The 25,289-nt window shown below is 32.2% G+C and overlaps 1 protein-coding gene across 2 annotated transcripts in view; it reads right to left on the bottom strand.

Annotated features, from left to right (window-relative positions):
• LOC145246568 (uncharacterized) overlaps positions 1–25,289 on the bottom strand; it is an 896,698-nt gene that overhangs the window by 524,239 nt on the left and 347,170 nt on the right. For both annotated transcript variants that reach the window (XM_080108171.1, XM_080108172.1), the window contains one exon: positions 20,834–20,977. In XM_080108171.1, the coding sequence (XP_079964297.1) occupies positions 20,834–20,977 (144 nt within the window). The remainder of the gene's footprint in view (positions 1–20,833; positions 20,978–25,289) is intronic.

Here is a 25,289-nt window from a genome sequence, read left to right as displayed (position 1 = left end):
ATATATATATATAAATGTGTGTGTGTGTGTGTGTGTATAAATTAAAAAATAGAAATTCTTGATGTATAGAGTTTGCTTGTACTTGCATTTTTCTGAATTAAAATAAAACATTAATAGTTTTCATGTTTTCATCTAAAATTACATGTACTCCAATCATCTGTAAATATAGAGTTAGGTCATACATAGGTTTGCTTGTTGGGCCCTGAAATTGCCACACCACCAGCCGGGTGTTCCTTCCACCCCGGCCCAAAGACACCAGAATCTGTTGAGATGATTTGTTCTCTGTTGACCGAGGTGTGTCTCGTGCAGGTCTAGGGGGTATAGCTTTCGAGAAATTGCCTTCGCACTCTTTGAGTAAGAGGTAATTTATTGTTAATCGCCTGAGGCGCAGCTACTGTAGAATGCCGAATGGGTTACACTGGGATTATTTATTTATTTATTTATTTATTTATTTGTGTGTGGGCTAGAGGTATTTTCCTCCAAGCCACTTGCTTCTTCAATCTTATTTTCCCAACCTTGTGTCACATTTTCATGCCATTGGAGGAAGATAAAGATTCACGCACACACACACACACACACACACACACACACACACACACACACTAGCTCTAGATATATCTAAGGCTTTTGACAGGGTATGGCATGAGGGTCTCCTCAGGAAGATTAGATCATACGGTATCAGTGGTAGAATACTTAACATAATTAAATCCTTCTTAGATAAGAGAAAAATCCTGGTTGTCCTCGACGGTCGTACATCTAAACAATGATATAAATTCGGGAGTGCCTCGGGGATCTATCCTTGGACCTCTACTGTTCCTAATATTCATAAATGACCTCCCCGACAACATTTCCTCTGAGATGGGTATATATGCTGATGACACCACACTCTATAACAGACACGACAGGAAAACAAATGAACACATATCTAAAGAAATGGCAGAAACACTAGAAGATGACCTCCAATCTGTAGTGGAATGGGGACAAAAATGGATGGTCACGTTCAATGCCGCCAAGACTAAACTAGTTTCATTCAATAATTAGAAGAAACCTTCTCTACCACCTATAGCAATGGCCAACGACTCTTTATCTGAGAGTACGTCTTTCAAGCTCCTTGGCCTAACGTTCACAGGAAACATGAGTTGGAACAATTACATCGAGGGTATTGCCAGGGCCGCTGCAAGGAAGGTGGGCTCTCTCTACCGTGCTAGAAAACTACTAACACCCGAAAGTATCCTGTACCTCTATAAGGCAACCATTCGCCCATGTATGGAGTATTGCTGTCATATTTGGGCTGGTGCATCGGCTACTAGTCTCTCTCTCCTTGACAGGGTTCAAAAGAGAGTCGCAAATCTGATAGGCCCTGGACTGGCATCTAAGCTTCAGCCGTTGTCCCATCGACAAACGTTGCATCCCTCTGCCTGTTCTACAAGTATTATAATGGTGAATGCTCTGACGAACTGCAAGCACTTGTGCCCCACGACGTGTACACCCTCGACAGACCCGACAAGCTGCAAAATCCCACCCACACACTGTAGAATCCCTAGATGTAAAAGATCTTTCTACTCCAGTAGTTTCTTCCCCAGAACTGCTAGACTTTGGAATTCCATTCCAGGTCCCTACTTCCCCAACTGTACTGACGTGCAGAAGTTCAAGTGCAACGTGAACCAACATCTTGCTGCCCAAATCCCTACATAGTATCCCAGTAGTTGTTGCCCCTGTTAGTAGCCCCCTACACCAAAGTGGCAATGTGCCTTGTATGGGGTGAAAATGTAATTTTAAAAAAATAAATAAATAAAAATAAAACACATACACAGAAGAGAGAGAGAGGGGGGAGAAAGAGAGAAAGCGAGAAAAAAATTAATTACAGTTGATTTTTCTTCATCTCTGCTGTTATCATTTTCAAAACGTTTCGGTCGCTATATTTTCCTGCAGTCTTGGCTGCCAAATTTCCACGAAAGACATGTACGTGAAGAAGGCCAAAAGGTGCAATTACCGAAACGTTATGAATACAACGACAGTCAGCAAAAAAAAACAAGTGGATAAACTAAAGACTTGATAATGATCTACTGACAGCCGATAAGCAACTGCCCACTCACAATAAATCGGCGCTGTTTTACAATTTGTCATTGTGCTGAGGGAGACAACTCTCGTTTACTAAGAGATTCGTTCATATTTTCGTCTCATAATTTAGGACGCTCGATTGAACGATATTTTTTGTTAAATCAAAACATTGAAAAAAGAAAGCTACGACGAATTTTTTTTTTTTTTTCATGTAAACAAAGTTAATAACATCAATAATACAAAATGTAATCTTTACGCGACTATTAAGAGAATCGTTTCTGTTTTCATATCATAACTTACAACGCTAAAACCAACGATATTTTCATGAGCTGAAAACATTTAAAAAGGAAGCTGCAGCAACTTTTTTTATTAAAAAATAAATGTTATTGAAAGATTTTTTAAAAAATTAATCTTTAACCTTAAAAAATACAGAGAATGAAACTAGGATGAAACTTTTTACTTTCTTTTTTTTTTTTTTTTTTCTTTTTTTACTATGACAAAGTTATTAATAACACCAACATTTTTAACATTACAAAAATTGAAAAGGCGACGATAGTTCTAGAGGTGTTGTAACTTTTATTAAACGAAACAATTTATTATTTATGTTAAAAACTAGATGTTGGTGTTATTAATATTATAAGCTATATAATATAATAATATATAATATTATTAATATTATAATAATATTATAATAATATATAATATTATTAATATTATAAGCTATATAATATATATATTATATAATATTATAAAAAAATTTATAAAAAAAACGCCACAGCCTTTTTGCTTGTTTTTTTTTTTGTTTTTTTTTTTTTCATTCTTGCTTTATTAAAAAGTTTTGTTTGAAAAATTATAATTTCCTATTGTCGCATTAAATCTCTACGTAAGTCGTTAAAAATGTTTTTTAAAAAAAGTTGCCGCAGCTTTTTTTAATATTTTCATTTACTGAAAATATCGTTGATTTCTTTCTTATCAATGTTATCAAACCTGTTACATTAAAAAAAAAAATCGTCGCTGCTTTTGTTGTTGTTGTTGTTGTTGTTTTGATTTAATAAAAAAAATAATATTGTTCCATATAGCGTCCTATATTATGGGATAAAAAAATGAACGAATCTTTAGTAAACGAGAGTTGTCTCCCTCTGCACAATGACAAATTGTAAAACAGCGTCAATATGTCGAAAGGAAAACATTTCATCTTTAATAGAAATTTCGTGTTTGTCTCAACATTTACTAAATGTACTTGATAAAATGCTAAGCATACCATCCCCAGAAATGACACTTGGCTGCTGAATTAAATTACACACAGGAACATAAGTTCATAAATGTTTCATATCTACAAGTTTGGGTGTGCTGACATTATCTAGAGTAATTCCCCTTGGATCATATATTTACAAAATGAGGGAGTTACTTCCCTTGGATCGTTAGCTTACCAAATACATGCTGATGTATTTAAATAAAATTATAATATTTTGTTATTGTTACGTTTTTTTTTTTAATAAATTTGATGTTTCTTTGTGACGACAATGTAATGAGACTTAGAACTTATAGGATAATAATTTATTTCACAATCTTTACCTTTTTTTTAATATGTATAATTGCATGCACATGTCTGTTTTGTTTATATATATATATATATATATATATATATATATATATATATATATATATATATATATATATATATATATATATATACTCGGGTTTTTTTATTCAAAAGTAATGGACTAGTGAATTCAACGAGGTTGTTAGATAGTGCTCAATAAAAAGAGCTGATAATACTTGTTTATTGTTATATAAAACATGCTCACATCCCGCTGCTACAAATAGCCAATTGTTTCAATCAAACAACAGATATCATCAGGCAGCGACTTGACTATTCAAATGTTCAATGTTCAATAATGCCCTTAACTCATCAGAAGAATATATATATATATATATATATATATATATATATATATATATATATATATATATATATATATATATATATATATATATTGCTATAAACTCGTTTTTCTTTTGTGTATTAATATTTATATTAAACCCCTCTTTTCTATTAGTATTTATTTGCTTTAAAGCAAAATGTGACATATATATATTAGGTACGGGCAAAAATAGCCGGGCAACGATAGAGGGACATAGTTTTGAAAGCCGATTTATCATAATTTTTTTGTAGGTTTCCGACTACTTTTTGATTGTATTTTAAAAATTAAAGACTAAACTTAATTTCCCAAAGGAAAAAAAATATTTGTACACGTGAAAAAAGTATTTCCTCCTATAACACAGAACAAGCTAGGTAACATACAAATATCTGTGCATGAGGTCGCCAAGCTAATCAAGAACCTAGATTCCAGTAAAGCAACTGGCCCCGACGGCATCCCAATTATAGTGTTAAAAAAGCTTCAACCATAACTTGCTCCCATACTTACGAAACTATTTAAGCGCTGCCTTAAGGAGAAGTGCTTTCCAACTCCCTGGAAGTCCTCATCAGTTTGCCCTGTATTTAAGAATTCAGGTGATAAGTCATCTCCCTCTCAGTACAGACCAATAAGTCTCCTGTGTGTTATGAGTAAGTTCCTGGAATCCATATTAAATAGGGAAATAGTCAACCACCTCAGTAGAAATAACCTTCTTAGTGACACACAATATGGTTTCCGCTCTGCAACATCTACCGCAGATGTGCTGACGGTTATATCTCACAGGATTAGTGAATCTCTTGACAAAGGCTTCCTTTCTCGGGCAATTGCTCTTGACATATCAAAGGCCTTCAACAAGGTATGGCATAAGGGTCTACTTCACAAGATTTCCAGCTACGGTATAACTGGAAATGTTTTCTCAATCATTAAATCATTTCTCTCCGATAGGCTCATAAGAGTAGTGGTCGATGGACAAAAATCGGAGGCCTGCAATATAAATACTGGAGTCCCTCAATGGTCCAACCTGGGCCCAACTCTCTTCCTGATCTACATCAATGATCTCCCTAAACACATACTTAAATCATTCGTTGACATCTATGCTGATGACACGACCATCTACGGCAACACATCAAAGGCTGTAAATGACAAAGCTCTCTCTGATTCTCTCTCCTCTGATCTCGAGCGCGTGGTTCAGTGGGGGAAGATGTGGCTGGTTACCTTTAATGCATCCAAAACCAAACTCCTATCTTTACATCATCAACGCTCTGATCCCCATCTGGCATCAATTGTGATGGATGGCTCTCGTCTGGGTGAGGCCCCGTGTTTTGACAAGCTTCTGGGTTTGACCTTTACTCCTGATCTGAAATGGAACACGTACATCAAGTCTGTTGGCAAGGTCGCTGGAAAGATGGTGGGATCCTTCTACCGCTCCAGAAGATATCTCACTACGGATGCAATTCTCTATCTATATAAAAGCCAAGTACGCCCAAGGGTGGAATACTGTTGCCATATCTGGGCAGGAGCTGCTAAAAACAGCCTATCCTGCCTTGACAGAGTACAAAATAGACTTCATGGCTTAGTGGGGGATGCCCTTTTCTCTACCCTGCAATCTCTCTCCCACAGAAGAGACGTTGCGAGCCTATCCTTGTTTCATCGTTATTTCCAAGGCAGGTGCTCGTCTGAACTCCAATCTCTGGTCCCCCCTCGCCAATCTTTCACGAAAAACACCCGTCTAGCTGAATCCACTGTCAAAAATTTCCTCCACTCTGTATCTGTGCCTAAATCAAAACGCGGATTCCATGAACAAAGCTTTTTTCTTAGAACTGCACGCTTGTGGAACTCTGTCCTGTCTGCCTGCTTCCCACCGGACTACAACTTGGATGTGTTCAAGTCCAACGTTAACAAATTCCTAATGAACCGCCCCCTTAAATAAACACTTCATCAAATCTCCACACTAACGTAATGTACTTGCAATAACCCTTATCCCTGAGTGGCTTCCGGGCCTTGATAAGTGGTGATCACTGTGTAAAAAAAAAAAAAAAAAAAGTTATGAAAAATGTTTTCACGGCGAGCTACTTAATTCAGCTAAATTTTGAAGTGAAATAAATTCATAGTAAATATTCTTTTAGAAGATAAATATTAGTTTTCTGGGTCTATTTCAAAGATAATTAGTAAAGTCTTAAAATATTGAATTAAATATATAAAAAAAAACACCATGTTTGTACAAAACTTAAACTAATTAGCCCAAAACCGAGTGATTCTGCCGTTCGTAAAACGCAACAAACAAAAGTTTTTCTTAACACGGAATATATGGAGGCCCAAAATTTCAGCCAGTCGAAAGTCTGTGAAAATGACGTCATGTAATTAAAAGAGAGGAAGGGGTGTGATAATTTTTTTGCCAGACGTGTATCCGTACATTCCTATTCTGAACGTTCGTATAATTTTTTCCATTTTTTAATTTAATTATTTTTCTATGTTCCTGATTTTAAATTCATTTGTTCAATGTTATATAACAAATATGTTACGTCGAAAGTTTCACATTCTTGCGAGCAAAGAAATTATAAAAATCTTGCATATAAAAATTATGCGAAACCTGTAATTAAAAAAAAAAGTAGAAATATTTTTTGCAATTATAATTTTTTTGTGATAAAATGTTAAATAAACAAAGCTTAATTCAATGGTAATATCGGTAGTTCGAGAAATTCATTTTTCTTCGAGTTATATCGAATTAATTAATACGGATCTTAGGGGCTTTTTTCGTAATGTTCCTATAAAAATTATTTTATTTTATTTTTATTGTTACAAATTACGATGCTTTATTTATATGAAAAAAGCAAAAATAAATTCTTGCGTTTTTTATTTACTACTGAAAACCATAACTTTAGTAAAGTTATTTTTGTTTAAACAAAGTAATACATTTCCATTAAAATCTAAATAAAAATAATTATTGCATTATTTCCCGCCATCATTATTTGATAAACACTGAAAATTTCATTAAAATTGGTTAATTTTCTGATTTTTGGTGAATTTTTTAAGTAAAGGGAGGGATCAAAATGTTTATACATTTGAAACATCGGCATTCATTTTGCCTATACCTTATAAATAAATAATATAAATGTATATGTGTGTGTGTGTGTGTGTGTGTGTGTGTGTGTGTGTGTGTACGAATAAAAAAACGTGGTAATTTGTTACAAGTTAGGTGGGCGGACTTTTTTTTTACATATATTAAACACATTTATGTATACAAACACATATATACATATTCAAACATTTATCCCAAACATTTTTAAATGTTCCGGCTGCACTCATACTTAATATTATTTATTTGAGGCTTCTTTGTTTTAATGTACAATGCTTAAGGCTTGAGGCTTCTTTGTTTTAATGTACAATGCTTCGAGTATGCTTAGCCTATTTACATTTCTCTCACTCTGCAATACTCTTGTATTTTCTACCATAATTCTTCGAAATTCCGAATGTTGGCAGCCATGTCCCTTCAAATGTTGTGATATGGAGCTAGAGTGAGAGAGGTGGAGAGTCAATCTTCGCGACAATGTGTGTATATATAAATGTGTTTAATATATGTATATAAAAAAAGTCCGCCAACCTAACTTGTAATAAATTACCACGTAACTAGGAAAAAAATGTATAAATAAATACAATCCCTACATTTATTTCTACAATATGCCTGAGGATGATAGAAGTACTTCTGTCGAAAGCGCTCGCGATTATGGATGCAACATATACAATTTCGAGAAGAACACAAAAAGGACTATTCGGAGATTGGAGAAGATAAAAATGAAAATTGTAAAACAGAATAATTCCGTGCTATTCAATAATATTTGTCTAAATGAAAAATGCTGCCTAAATATACACATATATTCATATAAATATATATATATATATATATATATATATATATATATATATATATATATTCATATATATATATATATTCATATATATTCATATATATATATACATATATATATATATATATATTCATATATATTCATATATATATATACATATATATATATATACTCATACATATATATATATGAATATATATATGTGCACATTTATATATATATGTGAATATATTAATATACATGTGTACAATTATATTTTAATAAACAATACATTTTTTTTTACACAGTGATCACCACTTATCAAGGCCCGGAAGCCACTCAGGGATAAGGGTTATTGGTAGTACATTACGTTAGTGTGGAGATTTGACGAAGTGTCTACCTAAGGGGGCGGTTCATTAGGAATTTGTTAACGTTGGACTTGAAGACATCCAAGTTGTAGGCCGGTGGGAAGCAGGCAGACGGAACAGAGGTAGTATTAATTAATTCGATATAACTCGAAGAAAAATGAATTTCTCGAACTACCGATATTACCATTGAATTAAGCATTGTTTATTTAACATTTTATCACAAAAAAATTATAATTGCAAAAAATATTTCTACTTTTTTTTTAAATTACAGGTTTCGCATAATTTTTTAGTAAATATTAGTTATTTTGATAAAATATATGTGTGTGCGTGTAAATCACATTTACTTTGTTGTTGATAAATCTGTTTAAAAAATGTATTTTCAAGATTCTTCAAGTTGGATTTTTTAAAATTTGAATTACAATATATCTTTTCATAATTCGTAACATATATTTAAAAAAATAAATATATCGAAGAAAAGTGTTAAAAATTTAAATCAATAAAAATTCTCTGTTTTGAATGTTACTGTTTACTGCCTTCGTTCAGGATTGAACTCAGCACCTTTGGGTAACTGTAAACTTTGATACAACGTCTAGGACAACTCGGCCAGTGATATATGGCCGAGTGGTCCTAGACGTTGTATCAAAGTTTACAGTTACCCAAAGGTGTTGAGTTCAATCCTGAACGAAGGCAGTAAAAAGTAACATTGAAAACAGAGAATCAGCAGCTATGTCCCAGAGTCTAGCTGGAGTCCGAACACGGTACCCCCGTAATAATAATAAAGGGTTGGGTTCGAGACTCCTAACAAACGGTTACCCTGTTCGATACAAAAAAAAAACACCTGATGAAGGCCGGAGGGCAAAACGGCCGAAACGTTGTGACGATAACAACCAAGATGAGGAAGTCAGTCCGACAATCTCAATCAATGAAAACACCTCATCTCAAAAATACAGACAATTACAATAAAAATGATATTTGAAAATATAATCAACAATTTAATTCATCTAATTAGTCACCTCTTTTAGTATTAAATTCAAATGTCAAACTACTCATTTTTGTATTCAAATTATTTTAATATAATCAGTTTATCATTAACATATCCTTTGATTTCAAATTCTTAATAAATCCATATATTTTTAGTAGAAGCATGTCTTTTTAAAATAAATTTATAATTTTATTTCATTCTACAATCTTAAAGCATTTTTATTATATAAAATTCAAAATTCGTATTTTGGAATTATTTTACAATGTTGAAACAATACTTCATATATCGTTATAGAAATCATCTCGTTTGGTTTCGTTTCCACAATGTTTTAATACTGAGTTATTCCCCTTTCTTTGATTTGGCTTGCGATATTTTGTTTCACTTTCAAATATACTGTTTATTATTTCGCCTTATTTATTTCCATATATATACTTTATCGGCGCTTCTACAGAATTGGGACGAAATTTTGTAATCAGTAAATGGAATTTTCAGGTAAAATGAACAATGGTTCCAACCGATTTTTTGTCAATTATAATAAATTACAATGTTAACTTCCAACTTATGCTTACTTAATTATTAAAAAAAAAAAAAAACTTTAATCATGGTTAGCAGGTGAAAATTTTGCGTCATCTTGTTTTAATCAAAACGGAAAATTACATCCCTTTTAAATTCTCCCGTATTTTACAATCGTTTTCATCAAATTCTTTTTTTTTTTTAATTTCCTTAATGATAAATAATTTTCTACCTTCTCGATTTTGGCAATTTTTGGATATAACTATCTTTAAAATACGAGGAATACGTAGATACCGTTGTTTTCGTGAGAAATTCAGCTTTACGATTTCCGAATTAGTATAGAAGCGACACGTTTTCTTAATACTTTTATAAATTACACCATTGGGGGAAGGCTTTTTTGAAATCCGGTCTTTATCTAAGGGGAGATAATTAACATTTACTAAGGAGATAAGATTATTTTGTTGCAGATAATTTTAAAATGTTTATGATGAATGATTTTTTTGTATTCAATTAAAAAATAATGAAAATGCTTAAATTTCATTTTTGTAATATGAAAAATAATTAAAATTTTTAAAAAATTGTAATTAGAAAAAATACAGTTTATTTACTTGCTGTGCCTTTTGCAATAAAAGTGTTGTATTTGTTGGGTCCTCGTTTAATGGCGGGGAATTCCTTACTACTGTTTGTTGCTTTTTACATTATGTCTCTTTTGTAAACTGAATGTTTATGTTTTATTTAAAATTTCATTAACGTTCGTTATTTTTATCTTTTTTTTTACAAGGTGGTCACCACTTATCAAGACCCGGAAGCCACTCAGGGATAAGGGTTATTGTGTGTACAGTAAGCTAGTGTGGATATTTAAAGTGCCTACTTAAGGGGGCAGTTCATCAGGAATTTGTTTACGTTGGACTTAAAGATATCCAAGTTGTAGTCAGGAGGGAAGCAGGCCGACAGAACAGAGTTCCACAGGCGTGCAGTTCTAAGAAAGAAGCTTTGTTCATGGAATCTACATTTTGATTTAGGCACAGATAAAGAATGGGGAAAGTTTTTGACAGTGGATTCAGCTAGACGGGTGTTTTTGTAAAAATTGGCGAGGGGGGACTAGAGATTGGAGTTCAGACGAGCACCTGCCATGGAAATAACGATAAAACAAAGATAGACTTGCAACGTCTTTTCTGTGGGAGAGAGGTTGCAGGGAAGAGAAAAGGGCATCCCCCACTAAGCCACAAAGTCTATTTTGTACTCTGTCAAGGCAGGATAGGCTGTTTTTAGCAGCTCCTGCCCAGATGTGGCAGCAGTACTCCACCCTGTGATGTACTTGGCTTTTATATAGATAGAGAATTGCATCAGTAGTGAGATATCTTCTGGAGCGGTAGAAGGATCCCACCATCTTTCCAGCGATCTTGGCAACAGACTTGATGTACGTGTTCCATTTCAGATCAGGAGTGAAGGTCAAGCCCAGAAGCTTGTCAAAACATGGGGCTTCTCCTAGACGAGAGCCATCCATTTCAATTGATGCCAGATGTGCCAGATGGGGATCAGAGCGTTGATGATGTAAAGATAGGAGTTTGGTTTTAGATGCATTAAAGTTAACCAGCCACGTCTTCCTCCACTTAACCACTTGTTCGAGATCAGAGGGAGAGAATCATAGAGAGCTTTGTCATTTACAGCCTTTGATGTGTTTCTGTAGATGGTTGTGTCATCAGCATAGATGTCAACGAATGATTTAAGTATGTGTTTAGGGAGATTATTGATGTAGATCAGGAAGAGAGTTGGCCCAGGATGGACCATTGAGGGACTCCAGCATTAATACTGCAGGCCTCTGATTTTTGTCCATCAACCACTACTCTTATGAGCCTATCAGAGAGAAATGATTTAATGATAGAGAGAATATTTCCAGTTATATCGTAGCTGGAGATCTTGTGAAGTGGGCCTTTATGCCATACCTTGTCGAAGGCCTTTGATATGTCAAGAGCAATTGCCCGAGAAAGAAAGCCTTTGTCAAGAGATTCACTAATCCTATGAGATAGCACATCTGCAGTAGATCTTGCAGAGCGGAAACCATATTGCGTGTCACTAAGAAGGTTATTTCTGCTGAGGTGGTTGACTATTTCTCTATTTAATATGGATTCCAGCAACTTACTCATGAAACACAGGAGACTTATTGGTCTGTACTAAGAGGGAGATGACTTATCATCTGAGTTCTTAAATACAGGGCATACTGATGAGGTTTTCCAGGGTGTTGAAAAGCACTTCTCCTTAAGGCAACACTTAAACAGTTTCATAAGTATGGGAGCAAGTTCTGATTGAAGCTTTTTTAACACTATAATTGGGATGCCGTCGGGGCCAGTTGCTTTACTGGAATCAAGGTTCTTGATTAGTTTGGCGACCTCATGCGCAGATATTTGTATGTTATCTAGCGTGTTCTGTGTTATAGGAGGAAATATGAGGAGTTGATGGCCTTCGTCGCATAGGGTAGAATTAGCTGCAAAGTTCTTGGCAAATACTTTGGCCTTGGCCTTGTCTGAAGCTGAGAAGATGACCTCTGGTCGTTGATGATAGTTGGGATAGAACGCACACTTCTGTTCAGGATGTCTAAAGATTCAGTACGCAAGTTAAGATGTGGAAGTGGACTCGATATATCTAAATATGAAATGCAAATTCCAAAGAATTAAGCGAAATGCGGAACCATATGGAACTACTTCTTCTTTAATCATGAAAAAATAATAAAAAATTCCACATTTCTATAAATATTTTTTTTATTGAAAATATATTTCATATGGAAATATTTTATTTCAAAAAAGTAGCTTAAACTTTCATAGTTTACATTTCTATAATTAATTTTCTAAATATTTTTTAAGGATTCATATGGAAATTGTTAAAAATTTTCACAAATTTTATCACATAATTTTGTCATTACGAAACCGAAACTTTTTTGATAACACAAGAAGTGTTAATAAAAAAAACTTTCATACATTATTTAGGACAAATTTCCATTTATTTATTCAAAAAAGGTTTTTTATATAGATGTTTAAAATAATTATTTTTGACGAATTGTTAATAAAAATTTCCATACATTATTTATGACAAAATTCCATTTATTCATCTTAAAAACATTTTGGGGCATAACCTAATATTCTTGTAATCAATTCCATTTTAAAATTATATTAACTTTCTTTATTTTTGTTTTCTTTCATTTTAAACTTGTTGGTAGTCCGGCGTTGCCCGGTCGTACAATACGCTTAAACATGATATTTTAATTTATGCAGATTGCGCATGTATTATTATAAAATCAATTATCTATTGACTATTATATATTACGAGGAATACTTTGCCCGGCGAATTAATTCGCAAAATTAAAAAAAAAATAATAATAATTATAATGTCATTCATCAAATTCCGTTTGTGATTGTTTACAATATTATGTCAGCTGATATTTTGGCTTGACGATAAATGACCTGGAAAAATCTTTTCTGATTAATGTTTAGTTTGAAAAGATGCAAACAAAGAAATTATTTGCAGTGATTTAAAATGGTGTCTCTTCTTTTATCGTATTTTAAACGCATTAATAAGAAAAAATTAAAATAAAATGGTGAGGTGCACTCGGGCTTGAACAGATCTACTACTGAGCTATATTTCCAGATAGGAAGGAATCTTTTTTTCTTTTTTTTTTTTTTGTTAAGAAGAAATGATTTACTGAGGTTTTATTTCCCTTGGTCGGTGTAACGTAAATTACTCCTCTGAAAAAATTCTTCCTATTTATCTGTAAGAGAGAAAAGCTATTTTTAATATCGGATTTTTCCATTTTAGATACTTATCAGATGAATTTCTGTACAAAAAATATCTAAGAACACTGCCAGACATATAAATTAGCTTTGTGTGAATTTTGCAAAAGATAGGCTCGGCCGTTTCGGAATTTATGGGGAAGAAACTCACACTAGAGATCGTTATATAAGCATGTATGTGTATAAGTAGCTAATAATGTTTGTACATATAAATATATTATAAGCACGCTCTGTTCATTCAACGAGCACTCCTTATTATTAAGGAGTGCTCGTTGAATGAACAGAGCGTGCTTATAAAAAGTTTCAGCAGATCTCTCTCACTCTATCTTTTTCTCTGTATATATATATATATATATATATTATTATTATTATTATAATAATGATTATTATTATTATTATTATTATTATTATTATTTTTTACTATAATAATTATTAAATACCTACATACACTAGTGTTTCATCCTTTCAGGGATCATCAGTGCAGGGTGTCACGATTAACGTCAGTTGAGAGACTCGAACCCCGGAAACAGAAGTCATAACTGGCTTAATTAACAAGGACCTGAACCACTAGGCTACCGCAAACCGTGAGAGATACAAGTTGAAATTAAACATGTATTCTTATTAAATGCTTTAAACGTCAGTCAGAGTGATCTAATCATTATATGATGATCTGCACTTATTAGCTAAGTTGACTGACTTTATTACAACTGATAACGAGAAGAAACAAGTTTCTTTAAGGGGCTGACATAGTTATTTACTATAATAATTATTAAATACCTACAGACACTAGTGTTTCATCCTTTCGGGAATCATCAGTGCAGGGTGTCACATATATATTCTTATGGCTCGAGGGTTGCAAGGTATTGAAGATAAAGAACTTTGAACAGCTGAGCTTAAATCTGCATAAAATCTGTGACGGAATTGGATGTTTGTGGGGCTGGCTGGAAGCGTGAAACATGTGGGCGCTATCTACTGTCCAAAGCTGGATATGTGAACCACGTGAAGTCACATGAAAGACACCCTTGTGTACGGTTATTTCCACGACATGATGAGACAACATGTGTGGTGTGTGGCAGAAAGTGCAAGTCAACGTCTGGTCTGAGGAGGCATATGATTGTGCACAGAGTAGTCAAGTTAACATGCTGCAGACACTTGACTTTATGCGTCACCTTTGCTTCAGGCAATGTAAGTCGGTTGCTGGTTTGAAGAGCCACCTGCGTGGCTATGTGAGATGAACTGGGTTGGTGGGTGGGGGCTGATGATGGGGTTTTATTCTTAATAGTTTTTCCTCTCTAAACGATGCTTTAGACGTTATGTGAATGAAAAGGAAAAACCTAAGAGTAAAAACAAAAATAAAATCAACGTTTCGTCCCTATTTCAGGGGACATCATCAAGATTTCTAGGCGAGGATGTACAGGAAGACGGTCATATATCACATGCGAAAGAGAAGTTCAGTTCTCTTTCTGTTCGCCTAGAAATCCTGATGATGTCCTCTGAAATAAGGACCAAACGTTGATTTTATTTTTGTTTTTACTCTTTTAGGTTTTTCCTTTTTATTCATATATATATATATATATATATATATATATATATATATATATATATAGATAGATAGATAGAGAGAGAGAGAGAGAGAGAGAGAGAGAGAGAGAGAGAGAGAGAGAGATGTTGTTTTGTTTTGGTTTTAGCGATATGTTTTGAATGAATTCAATTATTTACAAAAGTGCATTTTTACCTAAATGCGAGTTGGGAATAATTTTTCCTTTTAACCAATTTGGCACCCCCACATGGGGAGCGGTATATATATATTATTTTTAAAATATAATTATCCACTGACACGTGTTTCGTCGTCTACGACTCATCAGAGTGGATGTATCGGAGAGAAAAGATAGAGAAAAAAATATTAAGAATAATAAATAATTACGAAAAACAAGAATAAAATTGGGATACTCGTCACAAAAATTAAAAAGATATTTTAGAAAACAAGAAATATTTTTTCCCATTTGTTTATATTTCGCATTTTTCTTCCTGCATTGTTATCTAGACATATACGTGTGTGTCTATGTTTACACACATGTATATTATATATATATATATATATATATATATATACATATATATATATACATATATATATACTTAGATGTACATGTATTTAAGCCTTGCTATTATATACATATATATATATATATGCATATGCATATATATGTGTATCTATATGCGCGCACGCGCGTGTGTGTGTGTGTGTGTGTGTGTGTGTGTGTGTGTGTGTGTGTGTGTGTGTGTGTGTGTGTGTGTGTGTGTGTGTGTGTGTGTGTGTGCGTGCACGTACCACGTTTAATTATTGTTATATTTGCATTGAGTGCTTCGAGAGCATTGTACTGTTAGTCATGTGTTGTCGGTTGATTATTGGGACTTGGCACTGAGTCATCCGCAAAAGCAACAACAGATAAGAGGGAACGTTTTAAATACACGAAGCATTCAGACATCGAGCTACAAGTACTTTGTCTGTAAATGTCAATCTCAATTCTATCACACACGCACGCTAATATACAGAACTATGCAGCGTATGTAACGTAGAATTCGTTTGTTTTTTCTCTTCAATCAAATACAGTACGTTGCAAAAAAAAAAAAAGACATCATTCTCTAATCTCAAAACAATGTTAGTTTTCGTTCAAATGACTTCAAATTCTGCCAGGATTTATTTAAACAAATCAAACAGTTATGTTTGATGTTTGACGTGTCTATTTTTAAAAAATATAGACATTCCATTCACTGAAAGGGTAAAGTGTTTTGTATGTTAACCACAAAACAAATTCGATGTTAAAGATTTTTGTATACGTGAAACAACGCATTCACTATCCATATTTTCCATATATCAAAACCGCATCTAGGTTCGAAAAGCGGAAGTAGATGGAATTTTTTCAGGAGCAACTGCTTAACAAATCTTCTTGGGACTGAATAAAAGCCTGAAAAGACAAAGTGACCTCTCAGCCTCAAATTCACCTGAGGCCGGCATTGTGGAGATAATCTTCTTTCGATCATTAAGATATTGTTTGGGCTCTTTGAAAAATTGGAATATTTTAGGATATCGGGATCAGTATCGGAATCGAAAAAAAAATGTGCCTATTTTCGATTCCATAAACAATTCCCATATAGATCATTCCCATAAAGTGTATTTCTACGTTTGGGCAATTATATTTACACTAGCAGGACCTGTGGAAATTCCACAGCGGAATCATTAATATATTGATGTTGACATTCTGTAGATGTTTAGTGTAAATGGCGAGGCGCTGATATTATTGTAGCAATTTTGTTAAAACTGCAAAAGTATTTATCTAAGCTTGCAGGGACGCCTGGCGTAGCCTGGTTATAAAATACGCTTAAATATGATATTTTAATTTACACATATTTCGCATATATTATTATAGAGTTATTATTCGAGTGATTTTTATATATTATGAAGTTGTGGTTTACAAAATTAAAAAAATATATATCCATATAACTTGGGTGCATCAACTTGATTCGAAACCGAAACCAAAACTTGTGAAGAAGAAATATATATATATATATATATATATATATATATACAACTTTAGTTTCTTCAGTTATGATTGAAATCGAAGTCGAAACCAAAACTTATGAAGAATTCTTGGTTAAATTATTTATTATAAGAAATGGAAGGTCATAACAATTAAACGACAGTCACTCGAAAGAAAAACGATGCAAGCATTGCACACAAAATAACACACTCGCTATAGTAATATATATATGTGTGTGTGTGTGTGTGTGTGTGTGTGTGTGTGTGTGTGTGTGTGTGTGTGTGTGTGTGTGTGTGTGTGTGTGCGTGCGGTAATTCTCCCCCAAAACAACTCTATATTTAGAAATTTAAAAGAATCAAAATCAGAATCGGAATCAGAATCGGAATCGGTAATTGTATCGGAAAATCGTCTCATCATTCATTCTAATGTTATCGTTTTAGATTTTATTTTACAACGCATCTTATCAAACTCGAAATTTTTATGCCGAACTTAAAAATCTGTACGAAAATTTAAACTGAATCTTTTATTTGATCCATTGAGGAGACTGTTATCCTTCTGTCAGTCATGACCAGATTGAACTATTACAGAGGACTTTTATCCGTATATGGTTGACGGAATGAAAATAATCTACCCTCGTGAGTCAAATAAAGGGTCCAGTTTGAAATTCTGTACAGATTCACGAATTCAAAATGAAGATGTCTGTGTTTGACAAGACGCACCTGAAGAAGGTCGGAGATTACATCGGTTGAAACATCCATGATTAGTATAGTACTCTGAATAATCAAAATAGCATCCAAGACTATCAATCCTCTTCCAAAAGATTCCGAAACAACGTACAGAATTAGTCCGAGTTACCCAATCTGTTTGTATTTGTGAGGAATCGAGTAAGTGATCGAGTATAAAAACTTCAAATTAAGTGGATAATTTATGTTTTAAACCAGGGGTTGGAAACCTCTCGCCGGCGGGCTAAATCCGGCTCTCGATTGAATTTTATTTGGTCCGCCACCTTACTGAGAGCACAAGATTTTTTTTAGTAAAGTGTTTGTATTTTTCTTTGTTCATATATGCCTATAAAAAAATTTCTTTATTCATATATGCCTATAATAAAATTTCTTTGTTCATATATGCCTATAATAAAATTTATTTGTTTATATATGCCTATAATAAAATTTCTTTATTCATATATGCCTATCATAAAATTTCTTTGTTTATATATGCCTATAATAAAATTTCTTTATTCATATATGCCTATAATAAAATTTCTTTGTTTATATATGCCTATAATAAAATTTCTTTGTTTATATATGCCTATAATAAAATTTCTTTGTTTATATATGCCTATAATAAGATTTCTTTGTTTATATATGCCTATAATAAAATTTCTTTGTTCATATATGCCTATAATAAAATTTCTTTGTTTATATATGCCTATAATAAAATTTCTTTGTTTATATATGCCTATAATAAAATTTCTTTGTTCATATATGCCTATAATAAAATTTCTTTGTTTATATATGCCTATAATAAAATTTCTTTGTTTATATATGCCTATAATAAAATTTCTTTGTTCATATATGCCTATAATAAAATTTCTTTGTTCATATATGCCTATAATAAAATTTCTTTGTTTATATATCCTATAATAAAATTTCTTTGTTTATATATGCCTATAATCAAATTTCTTTGTTTATATATGCCTATAATAAAATTTCTTTGTTTATATATGCCTATAATAAAATTTCTTTGTTTATATATGCCTATAATAAAATTTCTTTGTTTATATATGCCTATAATAAAATTTCTTTGTTCATATATGTCTATAATAAAATTTCTTTGTTCATATATGTCTATAATAAAATTTCTTTGTTCATATATGCCTATAAAAAAATTTCTTTATTCATATATGCCTATAATAAAATCTCTTTGTTTATATATGCCTATAATAAAATTTTTTTATTCATATATGTCTATAATAAAATTTCTTTGTTTATATATGCCTATAATAAAATTTCTTTGTTCATATATGCCTATAATAAACTTTCTTTGTTTATATATGCCTATAATAAAATTTTTTTATTCATATATGTCTATAATAAAATTTCTTTGTTTATATATGCCTATAAAAAAATTTCTTTGTTTATATATGCCTATAATAAAATTTCTTTGTTCATATATGCCTATAATAAAATTTCTTTATTCATATATGCCTATAATAAAATTTCTTTGTTCATATATGCCTATAATAAAATTTCTTTATTCATATATGCCTATAATAAAATTTCTTTGTTTATATATGCCTATAATAAAATTTCTTTGTTCATATATCCTATAATAAAATTTCTTTGTTCATATATGCCTATAATAAAATTTCTTTATTCATATATGCCTATAATAAAATTTCTTTGTTCATATATGCCTATAATAAAATTTCTTTGTTTATATATGTCTATAATAAAATTTCTTTGTTCATATATGCCTATAATGAAATTTCTTTGTTTATATATGCCTATAATAAAATTTCTTTATTCATATATGCCTATAATAAAATTTCTTTGTTCATATATGCCTATAATAAAATTTCTTTGTTCATATATGCCTATAATAAAATTTCTTTGTTCATATATGCCTATAATAAAATTTCTTTGTTTATATATGCCTATAATAAAATTTCTTTGTTTATATATCCTATAATAAAATTTCTTTGTTCATATATGCCTATAATAAAATTTCTTTGTTCATATATGCCTATAATAAAATTTCTTTGTTTATATATGCCTATAATAAAATTTCTTTGTTCATATATGCCTATAATAAAATTTCTTTGTTCATATATGCCTATAATAAAATTTCTTTGTTCATATATGCCTGTAATAAAATTTCTTTGTTTATATATGCCTATAATAAAATTTCTTTGTTTATATATGCCTATAATAAAATTTCTTTGTTCATATATGCCTATAATAAAACTTCTTTGTTTATATATCCTATAATAAAATTTCTTTGTTCATATATGCCTGTAATAAAATTTCTTTGTTTATATATGCCTATAATAAAATTTCTTTGTTCATATATGCCTATAATAAAATTTCTTTGTTCATATATGCCTATAATGAAACTTCTTTGTTTATATATCCTATAATAAAATTTCTTTGTTCATATATGCCTGTAATAAAATTTCTTTGTTTATATATGCCTATAATAAAATTTCTTTGTTCATATATGCCTATAATAAAATTTCTTTGTTTATATATGCCTATAATAAAATTTCTTTGTTCATATATGCCTATAATAAAATTTCTTTGTTTATATATGCCTATAATAAAATTTCTTTGTTCATATATGCCTGTAATAAAATTTCTTTGTTTATATATGCCTATAATAAAATTTCTTTATTCATATATGTCTATAATAAAATTTCTTTGTTTATATATGCCTATAATAAAATTTCTTTGTTCATATATGCCTATAATAAAATTTCTTTGTTTATATATGCCTATAATAAAATTTCTTTGTTTATATATCCTATAACAAAATAAGTGCCACCGTCTAAACATGAGGATATTATATTTAATACTTATTACTTATTATATTTAATATATATTATATTTAATATATATTATATTTAATACTTGTTTTCTTCCAACGCACAGAAAAATTATTCACATATTTATCGATGTTGAGCCCCAAGACAATGTAGCCAAAGCTATTTGGCCCTTCTACTACAATCAGCATAGCTTTTTTGGCCCTCACGCTCCAACAAAATGCTGATAGAAAATTGCATTAAAAAAAATAAGATAAACATAAAAGGACTCACTTACGTCTGACACATTTTGTCCCTCGGTTAATACTTAAAAAACCTGGAATGCATTGGCACCTTCTGGATACGCAGCGGGAGTTTTTGACGTAATCGTCACATTGACAACATCCTGCGTGAGGATCACATTTGTCGTCAACCAATTTCGCTGGAAAACAAAGCAAAATAAATTATACGAGGATTTTTAAAAAATAAAACCTCATATTTTTTTTCAACTGAACAACGAAGACAAGAGTGATACCATTAAAACGAGCGACCTTTTGTGGTCCAGAATTGATTTCTCTACATAGTCATCACCATTCTTAATATCCTTTTTCCATAAATTCTGACGCACGTCCATGACAGGGGGTTGTGTTCTTAGAGTCTCACACTATCAATATCTGCAACAGGGAGATAAATTTTTCAGGTCATGAATGCATAAGTGCAATCATCTTAACAATGCAAGTTGCAATCACCTTTGATCTATTCGGGCGAAATATAAAAATTTGAGACATTGCTTTTGGAACGGAATCTTTTTCTTTGTTGCCAACAGTTTACAACTTATCATTCCTTAGCAACCAACATTTACCATAATTTTCTTTTAAATTTTCCAGCAGCCGAAGATGAAGTTAAGAACCAAAATAGGAGATAGAGTTTGTCATAAAAGAACACAATTTAATTCAATGTTCCTATAATAAGGGGTCGGATTTATAATGTTAATATTATAATGACTCCTTTTATTATTTTATAATGATTTATAATGTTCAGTTATAATTACTTCTTCTAATGGGAACATTAACTCTTATGATCATTTCGTCTTGCATATACATAACCATTCCACATCCTTTCATCTTTAATTTTTCATTCACTTTTGTAATTTTCATTTATTTTCTACATTTCAGGAACTCTTTGTACATTTTTTTTGCATTTATGACGTTTTCATGCAATGTTGTTCCAATTTATACAAGTGCCAGCAAATCTTTTGATTCGCTTTAATATTCATTTGCGAATATCTTTCCTCTGACGAAAAGAACGCATTTCTTTGAAATTCCGCGGATTAAAGAAATTGTAATATTTCTTATTTGAGTATCCTATCGAACAGTAAATTCATGTAAAGTATAATTTACAATCTTAAATCGTATGTTTACATATATGTGTGTGTGCATGCGTGGGTGGGCATGCGTGTGTTTGGATTCTGAATCCGGCAGGGGGATGTGATGCGCCTAGTGTCTTAGGTATAAGTTAGTGTTATGTGCATGCTTGCATGCCTTCTCGCTTCCAGCTAACACCGCTGGCTAACCTTGCGTTGAAAAGGGAGCAGCTATGTATAAGTCTTCCCTGCCAGTACATAGCCTCTCCATCATCAAGACTCCTACAGTGCCTCCACATTGGCCACACACGGTAACTGGGTGCCTTGCGGCCCCAGGCTGAACTTGTAGGAGATCTCGGAGTAGTAGGGGACCCAAGAGATAGTGCATTGTGGCCCACCGATTGTGGACATGCCCTGACACACTACCAACCCTTACTCCACTGTCTTGTGGGTGCCCTTTGTTGGGCGAAAACTAGGGGAACCAACCCGAAAATCAAACACCACTGACTTGTGGGCTTTATCACAGCAAAAGGCTAAGAGATAGGAACTCTGACTTAAAATCCCATTACTGTCTTGCAGTTTTTCTTAAAAGACTATGGAAACTCATCCAGAAAGAAAAGGCGTAGTAGTGGACACGATAGGGCAACTGTTTACCTCACTGAGATTACTTTCGGCCAGAAGCTGTGGCTGCCAGTCGTCGCGGGTTCGCTCCACTGACATGGGCATTGGAGGTTCAGAGGGTGTCTATCTGATGCGCAACAGATACTGCGCCTAAACTGTTTGGAGCCAAGGTGGAAAGTCCTGTGGCGATGGAGTGAGACTACGCCAACACCGAGGGATAAAGCACTTAGGCCCCAACTAGTCATTGTCAATACTGACGGACTGCATGATATATATATATATGTGTGTGTGTGTGTATATATATGTATATATATATGTATATATATATGTATATATGTATATATGTATATATATATTTTTTTTTTTTTATTACATTTTCACCCCAAACAAGGCAAATTGCCACTTTGGTGTAGGGGGCTACTATCAGGGGCAACAACTACTGGGGTACTATGTAGGGATTTGGGCAGCAAGGTGTCGGTTCACGTTACACTTGAACTTCTGCACGTCAGTACTGTTGGGGAAGCAGGGACCTGGAATGGAATTCCAGAGTCTAGCGGTTCTGGGGAAGAAACTATTGGAGTAAAAAGATCTTTTACATCTAGGGCTATATATATATATATATATATAAATATATATATATATATATATATATATATATATATATATATATATATATATATATATATATATATATATATATTTATATGATTAAAATGTGATGAAAACCCAACAATATGATAAAAACAGGGGTGGAAAGACCTAGATACTCGATGACGTTTCGCCCGTTTAGTGCGAGCTTTTTCAAGAGTAAAAATGTAAAATGCCCACTGATAATAAGATAAATTAAGATTCTATATATACTCTAAATTAATCTTTCTGTCAGTGAATATTTTACAGTCGAGTATTCCTTTCTTTTTACCTGCCTTTTTTTTCATATATGTGCGTGTGTGGGGGGTGTAATACACCTACATTTAGTTTTATTGAGTTGAGGATTCTGTCATTTATATCTTTTCTTCTGACCCCACACGCACAAATATATTACGTTTCAATACATCTTATGTAGTATTACCTTTACAAGAATATAAAGATATATTTTTCAACCAGATATTAAAAAAGAAAATATAATAATATATTCCTTAGAGTTTGAAAGATACTTTGATGTTACTTTTACGTAATTAGGTACGAGTAAATGCTGCGAATCTCCGGTTTTGTTTATGGTAATATAGAAGCTTGAAATTTATTTAAAAAATGTACCCTTTCTGACATGAGATTACAGGCGTCGTATTTTAACGTGAAATCCTATTAATAATGTGCCGTCTGGGTTAGGGTTTATAATCTATAGTTAAAAAGAGAATCAAGCACGAATTTCTCATGAATAATAATAAAGCCGATAATCTTTGAACGTGGAGGTCTAATACCACACGCTATAAAAAAACCGTTTCGTTGTTATTTTTATGACTTGGAATTATTTTAATCATCCATCATCATCATCTTGCATATATTCAATGATCCGAATGTTGTTTGGTCGCCAAAGATGACCTGGCAATCATTTTTCTTCAACTCTCAAGATTTGTTGCCTTTCTCAGTGTGTTATTCAGCGCCAGATCTGTCCATTCTTGAATGCTCTCTCTTCATCTTTTTCTGTGTCTTTCCTCCTATTTCCCATAGAAGATTTAGAGAGAGGTTTTACCACACCTCTTGAAAAAGCCCGCATAATTCGGGCGAAACGTCGAGTCTCCGGTCTTCCGCTTCCTTTTCACATCATAACGTTGGATTGTATCCATTTTAAAATTCACACTGTTTAATATACATATTTTGAAAAATGGTCGATTATTATCTGATACTTCTACGGTAAAGAACGGTGTTGTATTAGACTAAAGCATATGAAATAACAAAAATCGGTTGGCGTTGTGATGAGCGATTAGCTCCGCCATTTGTAACTTCCTAATTCCTTGGTTGCACCATTTGAGTGATCATTGTGAATTTACTTGACTCTATCGTGACTTTTTGAACGAAACCCCTTTAAGCCCATTCTCGGCTTGTCATGCCAGTAGGACGTTGGATGAAACTTCCGATGTTTTGAATATTGTAATGGATACTTTTTGAAAAGTAATAAATGACCAACTGAGAAAACTTGATATTTGGAACTTTAAGAATTATTATTATATACTACAATATATATATATATATATATATATATATATATATATATATATATATATATATATATATATATATATATATATATATATATATATATATTATTACAATAATAATCTTTTAATACCTACAGACACTAGGGTTTCATCCTTTCGAGAATCATAACTGCAGGCTGCCATGATTACTACCGGGCGGGAGATTCAAACTCGGCCACGAAGCCATCTCTGACTCCATTAGCAAGGAACTAACTTCAAGGCTAATCTCAACCGCAAGAAATATCGCTGAAATTTTAACATTTATTTTTATAAATATCGTAACATCCGGCCATAATGATCTAATAATTATGACATCATGATCTGCGTTGCAAGCTTAGGCGAATGACTTTCTATTTCAACTTTGAAGTGCTCAATAGTAAGAAACCGAGTATTTTAAAAGGACTGAGATAATTATTGCAATAATAATTTTAATACCTACAAACTCTAGTGTTTCATCCTTTCGGGAATCATCAGTGCAGGGTGACACGATTACTACCGGTTGGTATATAAATATATATATATATATATATATATATATATATATATATATATATATATATATATATATATAATCC

This window comes from Euprymna scolopes, chromosome 24 (assembly GCF_053919585.1).
Source record: "Euprymna scolopes isolate OS-2025 chromosome 24, ASM5391958v1, whole genome shotgun sequence".
NCBI lineage: Eukaryota > Metazoa > Mollusca > Cephalopoda > Sepiida > Sepiolidae > Euprymna > Euprymna scolopes.
Note: the sequence above shows the minus strand (reverse complement) of the source record. Positions and strands in the feature narration are given on the sequence as shown.